This window comes from Osmerus eperlanus, chromosome 8 (assembly GCF_963692335.1).
Source record: "Osmerus eperlanus chromosome 8, fOsmEpe2.1, whole genome shotgun sequence".
In the NCBI taxonomy this organism is placed as follows: Eukaryota; Metazoa; Chordata; class Actinopteri; order Osmeriformes; family Osmeridae; genus Osmerus; species Osmerus eperlanus.
The window spans coordinates 8946171-8959012 of NC_085025.1; the positions used below are offsets into that span (position 1 = coordinate 8946171).

Below are 12842 nucleotides of genomic sequence, written 5' to 3' on the forward strand. Positions count from 1 at the left end.
CCAAACACTCCCAACCTCTTTCCCAAATCAACTTCCCCTGTCTAACTCATGTTCCATAATGATCAGCTATGGTAATCACCATCACCTTAATTAGGGAACCAGGATGAGCGTAAGCCTGTGTGTGTCGTCATCTTTGTATGCTTGGTGTGCGTGTTGTTTACCAAACTCCCTGTCACTCTTCAGGTTGCAGACACGGCACTGCGGGTTCCCGTCTCTCTGCCCAGGGACATGCTCCACCAGCTTACAGAACATCTCAGGCCCTGTCTCTCCACACGTGGCGTTGGCCGAGATGTTCGCCATGGACGCCAGGTTCAGCACAGCCGGGAACAACCCTGGGGGGGGGAGAGGAAATGACATCATTGAAAGGTTGATGGTTGAGTCTGTGACACCATCTAACAGTGAAAGGTAGAGTAAGCTCATGGAGACTACAGATTTCATCAGACATCCCAGTGAACATTCCTGAGAGAAGCACCAACAGATATGTGTGTCACCAGAGACGACACCAACAAAATACAGCCCTCATTTGAAGAAACTAAATGTCAGGTTGCCCTCATTCTATCAGCCTCAGTGATCAGGTGCCTCTGTTATAGTCTGACACACACACGCACGCACGCACACACACACACACACGCACACACACACACACACACACACACACACACACACACACACACACACACACACACACACACACACACAGACACACACACACACACACACACATACACACACACACACACACACAGTAGTCAGCAAGCTCAGGAGAGCTGACTAGAAATACATTTTCTTTATTCTCTGGTCCATTTCACAATGTGAATTCAATGTGCTCATTTTAGCGTCCATTTACCGTGAACCCATCCAGCACCCTTCACCCACGCTCCATATATCCATACAGGTCAGTGTCAGGCAGACCACCCCCACCCCTTCCCTCCACATCCTCCCTGCTTTCCCCGCAGGGTGCTGTGGGAACTCTTTGGCAGGGGAACACCACCACTGGTTCATGTTACCAAGCTGGCTTAGGTTCAATCAGCTCAGACCCTCTGACTCTGACAGTCTACAGTGTACAGTCCCGTACTGAGTCCTTGTCCCACCACACACACACACACACACACACACATACTGTACCTAGGATAGAACTATACACACACAGAAACACACAAAGAAACACACACTGACAAAGAGGCACCGGCAAAGAGACACACAACAACTGGCAATGATTGGACACAGGGTTTCAATGATAACAGAAGAATATCCAAGAGAGAGAGAGAGAGAGAGAGAGAGAGAGAGAGAGAGAGAGAGAGAGAGAGAAGAGAGAGAGAGAGAGAGAGAGAGGAGAGAGAGAGAGAGAGAGAGAGAGAGAGAGAGAGAGAGAGAGAGAGAGAGAGAGAGAGAGAGGAGAGAGAGAGAGAGAGAGAGAGAGAGAGAGACAGAGAGCAGAGAGAGAGAGAGAGACAGAGAGGACAAGAGAGACAGAGAGACAGAGAGACAGAGAGACAGAGGATGCGAAAGGGGAAAGAGAACGAGACAGTGGGATGTGAAAGAAGAGATTTGAAGATTTTCTGTGTGTCTGGCTGTGTGTGTTTGTGTGGGGCAACAGATTGTGTATCAAAGAGACTGAGGCTCATTGCTCAGAATGACTTCCAGCTGTTTCTCCAGATGTCCAGAGCCAATGAACTGTGAAGAACATCTGAATGTCTGAACACAGAGCTGTTACACACTCCAGGAACATTCTGTAGCAGAGGTGGTTAGAACACCACTGGCAGGACAGGCAGCAGTCCTGGGTTCAAACCCTGCTGTGAGGGCAGAGCTGACCCAGAAGGAGAGCTGTCCACTGTAACAGAGCTGGTTCAGACACTGTTGTTCAGACTGGTTGAGACTGGTTCAGACACTGTTGTTCAGACTGGTTGAGACTGGTTCAGACACTGTTGTAGCAATGTGGGAGACGCAGGTGAAAAAACAAACACTGACCAGTAGTAACGTCAAGACAAATCTAAGATGTCTTGATAAAAGGAAATGTACGATTTCAACTCTCTGGAGCAGGTGTATGTATGCTCTTTGGTATGTCTGTGTGTGTGTGTCTGTGCGCGCGTGTGTGTGTGTGTGTGTGTGTGTACAGCAGCAGACACAACAGAGTGTGATAGAATGAGAAGCTGCTCGTTCTGACAGAGGGGTCTCATATTATGAGAAGAATAGATGACTAAGCTGAACTCCTTCTCATCTGCCGTCTGTCTCTCTCTCTCTCCCTCCACCTCCTCCCTCCCCCATCCCTGTGCATCCCTCCAGATCGATAAGGCTCATGTTCTGCTGTTGTTCCTTCATTCAAGTTGACAAAACAAATTCTAGTTGGCTGTCCGGAACCTTCCAGCACCTCATCACAGCCACGCACACACACACAGATGCCATGAACACCCATGCGTACGAACACACAGACACAAATAAACACCCATACAGATATACCCACGCAAACTCTAACACACACAGAAAACACACCCACGCACTATGAAGATGATGAGGATGATCTGCCCTTTCCATCCTTCAGAAACATATGAAGAAGAAAATGAGGAAAACAGAGACCAAAGAGAGAGGGAGTGTATAGGAGGGAGAGAGAGGAGGATGGATGGGAGGAGGAGAGGCGAAGGAGAGACAGAGCAGGTATTAAAAAGGGCAGCCAGCGGGCCAGATTGATACACCAACATTTAGTTTTCATCTGGACAGCATCCATCATGGTGACAGCTACAGCTCTGAACCCTGAATCATCTCAGCTCAATGCCACAGCCTAACCACACCATGCTCAATCACCTCTCTCTCACACACACACACACACACACACATACACCCTCTCCTCGTGTGCCTTCTTTAACGCTCGTCCGTCTCACACACCAGGCGCACATTTAGGATCGATACACGGCTGATACCAGGGTCGCACGGCCGACACGATCTGACTGAGCCACATTCCCACATCATTAGCACCTCCATCCCCTTACGCACACGTCACCCATTCACACCCCCTATCATACACACATGACCCCTATCACACACACACACATCCCCACCACACACACTTCCTCGATCACAAATCCCCGATCACACATCTCCCCTTACACACGCACATCCCCTGTCACACACACATTCCTTATCACACACACAAATCCCCCATCACACACATCCTATATCACTCTTACGCGCTCTATCAGACACATTCTTTTGTCACACAATCCTCTATCACACTACAATACACTATCACATGAGTTGGGTATCAAGAAGCGGTTCAGTTGGAACTGATTTGAAATTTCCAGGAAGCCTGGACTCGATAAGACATGTGCATTTAGATTCTGCTTAGCTTCCTAACTTTTGCATATTTCCGTCACGCTGCTGAGTGAACTGCAGTGAGCATTTTACAGTCCATAAAAGTTGCACTTATCTGCCTCGACCTGATATGCAGATAAGCATGAGAGAAGAGACACTTCTGTTTACAATTTTGGACCACGGCTGACCACAGCAAATGCTCAGACGTTTGGCTTAGCTTCGCTAAAAAGGATCAACAACATCAAAATGCAACACTTAGCGTCAGGATATGTCGTGCAAAGCAGGAAGCAACTCCGACAGGAAATTTACTTCAGACAATCTGAAGGAATGCACCGTGTTCCAAAACACAGATTAGCTGACATTAGCCTTTTCAATTGAATGTAAACGAATGATGCCTGCAAATGATTCCACTACTTAAAACACACACACACACACCCTATATGGACACATCCTCTGTCACACACACACTGTCCATCACACTAGAATCTTCTAGCACACTAAGATCCCACTCTCCTGATCTGACACTCACAACTTCCTTGGAAGTTGTTACTGCGGGATGCCCTAAACTGATTGGATGAGAGGTTAAAGGTTTAACTTGACTGGATGAGAGGTACAATAAGGTACAACCTGATTGGATAAGAGGTTGAGGGCTTGACACCCTCACTGACAGACAGTCCGGGAAGAGGCATGTCGTTACCCTGGTTACAGCACGCGAGGTCTTGCTGGCTGAGATGGATGTCCAAACTGGCTTTTCTCTTCACTACAGAAAGTATTTAGGGAGTGTGTGTGTGTGTGTTTGCATATGTTAGGATGTTGACATTGGATCAAGGTTCTGACATGCAGGAAGTCATACGAGGGGAGGAGGTATGACAGGAAGTATCTAGAATGACTGTATAAACATAGACAGGGTAAAACACACACAAAGATACGCAAACACACACTTACACAAATATTTCTGTGGCATAAAGAAATAAACCTTAAAAAAGAGTGAAACGGTTGGCAGTAGCTGTAGATACAGTCCACAATGGTGACACTTCTGAGAAACGACTACAAATGGATAGCCTTCATCATCATCATCATCATCGTCCGCATCCTTGTCTCAGCAGGAAGCAGGTTAGGATCCAAAGAAAACATCCTGTCTAACAATGGTCACTCTGAGGGAGAGATGGAGAGTGAGAGAGAGAGCGAGAGAGATGAGCGGAGGAGAGGACTCACCCCAGGTATCTGATGAGGTATCAAACACCTGCGGTTCATCAAGCTTCCCTCCCTCCATCCCTCCCTCCATCCCTCCCTCCATCCCTCCATCCCTGTACCAGTCTGTGAGAGTGACTAAAGTTAGACCACACCACATCAACATCTATCACCTCGTCATTAATTGTCATTAAACAGTTGGTCAACTCAACAATAACAGAACTTCCTCATTTACAACCATGACACAACACTAGCTCAATTCCAACAGAACCTCTAACACAACTCCAGTGCAACTCATATAGCACAACTAAACACCAATGATAAAAGAAAACAGGCCTAACACACAAACACTCCATAAGTCTATAATCAAAAACATAAACAGTGAATCACAACATAAAAGAGAACTGAGGTACATTTTAGAATTAACTTATTCCAGTGAGAGGGGGGGGTGGTTGGGAGAGAGAAAGGAATATAGATAAAAGAGAGAGTAAGTGGAGAAAAAGAGAGGATGTTCCACACAAGAAAACACAATTTGGGGGTAATTCCAGAGAGGCAGCACAACCATCTGATTAGTCATGTGTCATGGTAGAATTATCTGATTGGCTGCGTGTCAGGATTGAATGGAGCAGATCTGCTACAGTAACTACTACAGGAGTGTTTGCAAACTGGGGTCTACATTGTTGAGACCGGCCAAATCCGGTTCCCTCAGACAAAAACAATCGAACACAGATCAATCTTTTCAAGCACTCTAAGTCATCATTACACAGCACAAATGTCCACGACAGTGAGAGTTATGTTTTCACGACAAGATCCCCCTATTGAATGAACAACAGATATTGACGTAATTTGATCCAGACTTTGACATCCTATTCATCCCTCTCCTCTTCCCCTGTTCTCTCCTCCCCCCAACCCCCCCAACCCTCTACCCCTGCCCTCCCAGTCCCTCCCTCTCCTCCTTTTCCCCTCTCTCTTCCACTGCCCCTCTTGCCACTGTTTCCTCCCCCTCTCTCTCCCCCTCCCTCTCCTGGTAAGTGGTGATGTTGATTTATCCGGTAGTGGCCCAGTCACCGGTAAATCTCCGGTAAGTCCCTGCTGTGTCAGGCTGATGGCCCTGCCGCCATCTCCCAGGGTGCACTAGTGTGATTTAAGGGGCAGCTCATCCTGGTCTAATCAGGACCAAGGCCAACACATACACACATACACACACAGACACCCGGACATAGATGCACACAGTGGCACAAACATGCAAACACATGGATTCACACACACAAACACACAGACAGCTCAAACACACTAACATGCCTTGTTTAGAATGCGGAGGATACGGAACAGAGACATCTCAGGATTTACAGTATTCAAGGTCTTTCAAAATATGACCTCAACAACTTTATAGAGTCCATCTGCTGGGGCTTCAGCTGGGCCGTACAAACACCACTGCAAGCCTCACAGCTTTGGAATGGCTGCATTTAAAAGAGAAAAAAGTGGCATATTTCTATCCAGCTAGAGCTAATCCAGATCATGTTGAATTGAAAGGTTTCCAAAGTATATCTTTCATGCTATTAGTGTAAACCTTAATGTGAAGAGCCTACTGTAAACTTCTGACAATTGTGCTATATATTTGGACATTTAAAACTCTTTGTTGTATCATGTAAACGATAGGAGATTAAATGCAACCTCAACATGCCGCTTCTCCTCCTGTTCTATCTCCTCTTCTCTCTGCTCCTTCCCTCCTCTCCTACCCTCTCCTCTATTCTCCTCCTGTTCTATCTCCTCTTCTCTCTGCTCCTTCCCTCCTCTCCTACCCTCTCCTCTATTCCCCTCCTGTTCTATCTCCTCTTCTCTCTGCTCCTTCCCTCCTCTCCTACCCTCTCCTCTATTCTCCTCCTGTTCTATCTCCTCTTCTCTCTGCTCCTTCCCTCCTCTCCCACCCTCTCCTCGATTCTCCCACTGCTACACTGTTCCTCCCCATCTCTCCTCTCCTGCTCCAGTTCACTGGGTATGCTGATAGAGATGAAGTGTTGGCTGTAAACTGCTGCTTAGCCTGGGAGTCTGAGATGCTGCTGGTGCCTGAACCATAACTCACCCAGATATCCAGCCTGGCAGCTTCTCAGCACATCTAGATTGCTTTCTGCCCATAAAGTGTTTGAGTTCATAAAAGGTTGTGTCTGGCTTAACGAGCAGTTCTGCCACCATACAGGGTTATGAAGGGAGATGTGATTGGAGGAGAATATCTCATCTCTTTAAATGGCTGATCATTAGTGATGTTGAACACCACAGTTAAACAGCCTGCACTTCGTCGCTTCACTGGTATGTGTTTGTGTGTGAGTGTATGTGTATCAGAGTGTGTGTTTACATATGAGGCAGTGTTAGAGTGTATGTACACAGCATATACATTTGCGTGTGTGTTTGGGTGCTGGGTGTGTGAGTGTGTATATATTTAAACATGTGTGTGTGTCTTGTTTCTGTACATGTATTTGTGTGTATTGTTTCTCTTTGTGTATGTGTGTGTGTATATACATGTGGATATATGGGCTTGGGCCTGGTCGCACACAGGAATTGAGTTCAGGTCTCATGAGAAAAAACCTTCCTGGAAAGGCTTACAGAAATTACAGAACCTGCGACACACATATATACACACATTCAGTCTTAGAAGGATCTGATATATCTCACATGAGACAGCAATGCTTGTGTGTGTGTGGGAGTGGTGAGATTGTGTACATGCTTGCCCACGTGTCAGTGTGTGTGTTTGCTCGTGTGTGTATGTGCTTAGTCATGACGCGTATTCCTTGATAAAGGATCCACAAAGAGCTGTGGGATCACAGAGGAGGGAAATAGTCATCATTTGAGTGTGAGAGAGTGTGAGTGTGTGTACTGTTTGTGTGTGAGAGAGAGCGTGAGTGTTTGTACTGTGTGTGTGTGAGAGAGAGTGTGCGTGTGTGTACTGTTTGTGTGTGAGAGAGAGCGTGAGTGTGTGTACTGTTTGTGTGTGTGTGTTTCTCTAGCCCCCAGCCCTCTCAAGCCAGGCGTAGGCCATCTTGGCCTCCTGAGTTCTGAGAAAACGTGTGTTTCCTATTTCTGCTCTGCTCGTCAATCATAACTTTGTATTTATAATACTAAAATACTAAAGAGAGGAGAACATTATATTTCCTCAGCATCTTGGACACTGTGTTCCCCCACGCACAACGGCAACATCCCTCTTCCTGGAACAGCATGCACCCACATCTGTATTTCCAATTACCCAGAAGCCCCTGTAAACCTGAGTAAAGACTGATGTTATTTCCTGTTCTGAGATGAGATTTCTAAACAAGCCTTCAAAACCTCCTAGCAATGCCTTACTTACTTCTTCCTGACTTTTCTATTTACGTGAAAACCTCAAATCCATCTGCAACTCAATCAGCAATCAATGAGTCTTCCTGTAGTAGATGTGGCTATAATCTGTGTGGTGTTTTTTGTATAACTCAATGGCTAGTCTAATAGTGTAATTTTAGACCAATCATTAATGGCTTTTTATCTAATAGCGTCTTATCCAGTGTTTATGTGTGTGCAACAGTGTCTGTTTGTGTGTGAAGGAGTGCATGTGTGAGAGATTGTGTGTGTAATGTTGTTCATAAGCTTAGAAACCCCAGCAGCCTGGTGATTCCAGTAAAGCCAACCAAAAAAATATTCAATTTTGTTAAAATTAGTTTAAATGACAAAGTCCCTGCACAAACAGACTAATGCTAAATACACACACACAAACACACACGCAAGCACAGCCTGACTGATTACCCTGAATACTCTGTTCCCCGTCTCCTCCCCCTCTCCTCCTCCACGTTCTCCTCCTCCCCCTCCCCCCTCCTCCCCTGCTCCTCCTCCTCCTTATTCAGTCCAAGCCAGTCTTATAAACAAGCATGAAAGAACAAACATTAGAGGGAGAATCAAAGTCTTCCGTCACATCAACACAGATCCCTTTCCAGCTCACTGCTTTGAAATATCTAATAACTGCTAATCAATTAATTAGAACATTGACTCATGTTAATTACAGAACCAAATGATCAACCAGTCCTCTGGAGATCCAGTGGGAGCCGAGCGGTGCAGGACAGCTCCTGAGCAGGCTGAGACCTGGAGATAATATGCAATCATAAAAAGCATTGGACTGACAAAATAGCCAGTAAAGTTTGCTTGCTTTGCAGAAACGCTTATTTCAATTATAGCGATCATTATGGCAGTCATTAAAAGGCTATGTTTATAGCCCTGGGCCGAGATATGGATGTGATCTATGCAGTGGGGGGGGGGGGGGGGGGGGGGGGCAGAGGGGGGAGGGGGGGCTATGATGGGGGGGCTATCAGAGCTATGATTCAGGTTGATGTGTTTTACCTAATACCAGCTCTCATCATCTACATAGATACTGTGTCATGTCGACCCTCCTGGAGTGTGTGTGTTGTGTGTGTTGTTTGTGTGTGTTTGTGTATGCATGCATTGAGGCTGGGGGTGGAGCTGGGGCTGTACAGAGGCATTGCTAGACAAGCTAATTACAGCTTGCTGTAACAAATATATATATATATATATATATGTTATGTCCTGTTCACCTTGAATAAGACACACCTACACACAGTGTGCTTGCGGCCAAAGACCATTCAGCACTTGGACCAATCCAGACAGCGAGTGAAGTAATGGACTTCCTGTTTGTTCGCAGACAACCCTGAGAATGTCTCCTCTGAAGGATTCCCCCCTAGAGAACCGTCCCCTCACAGGCCAACTCATAGTTCCCTGCTACTGAAGTCTATAACAGAGGAGTAAGTCATCTAAAAAAAACTCCAGAACTGAACACACACCGGCTACACCTACACACAATTACTCCAGCGACATACACACACCCATCCCAGCTACACACATGTGCACACACACACAACAGCAACACACACACAGTCCTGCTACACACACAACCTCTATTGATATTTCTCTCTCTAAAATGTCCTGACATGACCAGATGACACTGCACCTCAAAGACGACATACATAGGTACAGGACTACATAACCCAACATAATCATCACCTTCCCTCTCGGAGACACACATACACAACACACATGCCCTCTGTTCCCTCCTTTGTCTAATTTATTGGAAACACCAATCCATTCCCAATTCCCAACCTACTGAATGAATGTGTCTTGGACCAGAGCCAGGGAAGGTGTATGTGGTGTGTGATTGTGTATGTGTGTGTGTGTGTGTGTGTGTGGGGGGGGGGGGTTAGGTGTGTCTCTAGAATACAGATGTTGTTATGTACTCCGCTCCTCTACGAAATGATTACACATCAACAATATGACTGGACTGTCAGTGCATTCGTTATTACAGGAGATTAAAGCTTTCATCCAAATTATAGAAAATAGTGCATGTAGTAAGTGGTGCAGAAGATGTTATCAGCGTGTTATTACGCTGTTGTCGGGTTATCAATGCGCGACTGTGTTAGCAGTGTTGTGGTGAATGAACCAGGAAGTAGAGCATGACCACACTGTGAGCTCCCGGTAGGACGGTCAAACCAGAGGTCGTAGGTCACGACCTCGAAAGGTCAGCGCAGAGAGTCAATATCAACCTGAGGCGTTATTGACACCATGTGTAACCACAGGATGAGGAGGCCTTGCTGTATAGACAGGGAGGGAGAGGGAGGGGGTGTGCTCTCCTCATGAAGAGAGAGAAAGAATTCTCTGACTCAGTTGTAGACGGGGGGTGATGAATATGTCATAAGGGTAAGAGGTCAAACCTCTTGGCCCTCTGGGACAGCACATATGGGCTCCAGGCCTGAGGCTCCAGCCACAAGGTTTTCGGTTCAAATCCCAGGACAGACAGTAAGATATTTGAGTAAATAATCCTAGATTTTTAGTTTCTAGTGGCCCCATATACACATACTGGATAGACACACATACTGCATGCACATGGACCCGCAAACATACATACAAGAACATACCAAAACATTTGATAAACACACTTGTATACTACAAACCACGGGAACAACCACTAGTCAAAATTATAACATGCTTTTTCACATCTGAGCAGCTGTGGTGTGTGTGTGTGTGTGTGTGTGTGCATAGATGTGTGTGTGTGTTTGTGTGTGTGCGTGTGTGTGTGTAGGAACAGGAATCTGCTATGTCTGTCAACAAGAAATTTCTTCCCACTCTGTTTCTCCCTGGCTATTATGCTCCAACATTCTGTTCTCTTTCCTTCTTTCGCTCTCCTTATTTCTCTCTCCTCTGTTCTCTCCCTCTGTGTTCTTTATGTCTCTCTCTCTTTATCTCCTTCTCTCTCTCACTCACCCAGCTTTAGACAGCTATTCACAGTTCTGTGAAACACAGCAATTTCAAATGGTCCTCCAAGCACATGCACCAATTTATCAAATCATACTCTTAGCATCTTTTCATCAGTATTGATGTGTGTAAGCTTAGACCAGAGAGTGAGCCTGTTCCTATTGTAGCTCTAGACAAATTGACTATTGATTTTCTACTGTAAGTATTCTGAAGTCTTTCTTCTTTGGAGTCAGTTTGTTCTTGCTTTGCTGTGGGGGAACACAGACCCAGGACACACCCAAACACAGGTGTGTCTCTCTCTGGAGAACATAACAATAACTGTCTGTCTGTCTCCTCCTTGTCTGTCTGTCTGTCTGTCTCCTCATTATCTGTCTGTCTGCCTCCTTGTGTACCTGCCTCTATAGCTTCTTGATACCTTGTCTGCAAACCTGCCAGCTCGTCTGTGTGCCTGCATGTCATTTTCCCTCACTGCTGCCTACCTGTCTCTCTCCCTGCCTGTGTGTCTGTCTCACTCCCTGCTGCCTGGGAATGAGACGAAGGACAGACGAAGGTGGGAGATCTATTTTCTGTTAGCACCTGGCTAATTTTAGCACTGACAGGATTCCTACTTAATCAACAGACACCTGTTCGATGGTAAACACTCTCTGTCATAGGGAAGGACACTGCCACGGCCAGTCACCCAGGGCACAGGCACCCAGACCCTAGTCATCCAAGGCCTGGTATTCAGGGCCCAGCCAGTCAGGGCCAGCCAGCCAGAGCCAGCCAGCTACATAGAAAGCAGGTAGGATAAGGGGTGATAATGAAGGAGATGACAGCTCGACCCAACTAGCCAGAGAACAGAGGGATGTTCACACGCTCACATCAACATGAACATCACATTCAGACTTCACACGCTAACACCCCCAGAGATTCAAAACAACATGGTTTAAACAGTGGAGATGGAATCAGCATCTTATCTCAGCTGGAATCTGTATTTGAAATGAAAAGAAAAAAAACGACTTCACAAATTCTCTGAATAATTCTTCATCTTTGGGCCTAGACTTCAAACCTCAGTTGATGACTCCAGCTGATCTGAGAAATAGAGGGGGGTCTCTGTGTGTGTGACACCCATGTAATGATGCGCCTCCCGCGGCACAGACACGCCATGTCGCCACGCTGATTGATTCACGGGATAGGATATCTTATCCTTCTGGTGGAGCCAGAGAACCTTGGGATAGGTTCGCTAATCATGCGTTCTAACTGGTCTTGATCAGAGACTAGCGTGGAGACTCCAGAACACTGGACTGCGCGTAATGACTCAAATATAAGACAATTTCTACATTTTGACAACTCCCGTATGTAAAAATACATACGGCAATAGGAGAACAATAACTAACTGACTAACTAACTGTTTTCAGCTCTGTATAGGCTACTCTAAGTAAAAGTTTGTCTAATTTTGAAGGATGTTTTTCATTATTCTGCTAAAATGAGAAAAGAACAGGCTGATCTTTAGCGCAATTAGAAGGGGGATAGATTGGTGGCCTACACGCTAACGCACGGAGACAGTGTGAGAGAAATATTTCAAGCAAAGCGAATACTAGGCAAACAATAGACTCACCTCTTTGCTGCGCTCGGCTGCATTGCCATAGCAACGCTATGAGAGTAAAGAACGACAGCACTTTCATTTCCCAATCTGTAATGTCTTCATCAGCGTGCAGTCTGGCGAACTCGCTCTCTCTCTCCGTCGGCGGGTATGAGGGAGAATGTCAACCGGAGTGACTTTTACAAGTTAAAGAAAACTCCCTCCTGGTCCCCTGGTTCACGAGGAGGGGGCGGCACGGAATAGAAGAGAAAAGTGAATGGATAAAGTTTCGTTGTTGCTTCAGGCGCCACATCTCGTTTACTTCAACTATAACAGCCAAATAAATGTAGTAACGTTTTAACAACAGTTATTAGATATATGGGAGGGGGGAAATATAGGTCTCTAAAGAGATTTTACACAACCATATCATTCCTTTTGCATATTTAAACACAAACTATTGGGTTTTGTTGCATCAAGAGGAAACTGGTGATGGTGAACTCAGTCT

At 45.9% G+C, this 12842-nt stretch overlaps 1 protein-coding gene across 1 annotated transcript in view; it reads right to left on the reverse strand.

Moving 5' to 3' along the window:
- lama2 (laminin, alpha 2) overlaps window positions 1–12524 on the reverse strand; it is a 78693-nt gene extending 66169 nt beyond the window's left edge. Inside the window, 2 exon segments of the mRNA XM_062468089.1 lie at window positions 162–332; window positions 12374–12524. Coding sequence (XP_062324073.1) covers window positions 162–332; window positions 12374–12440 — 238 coding nt within the window. The 5' untranslated portion in view covers window positions 12441–12524.
- Window positions 12525–12842: the final 318 nt, after the last annotated feature.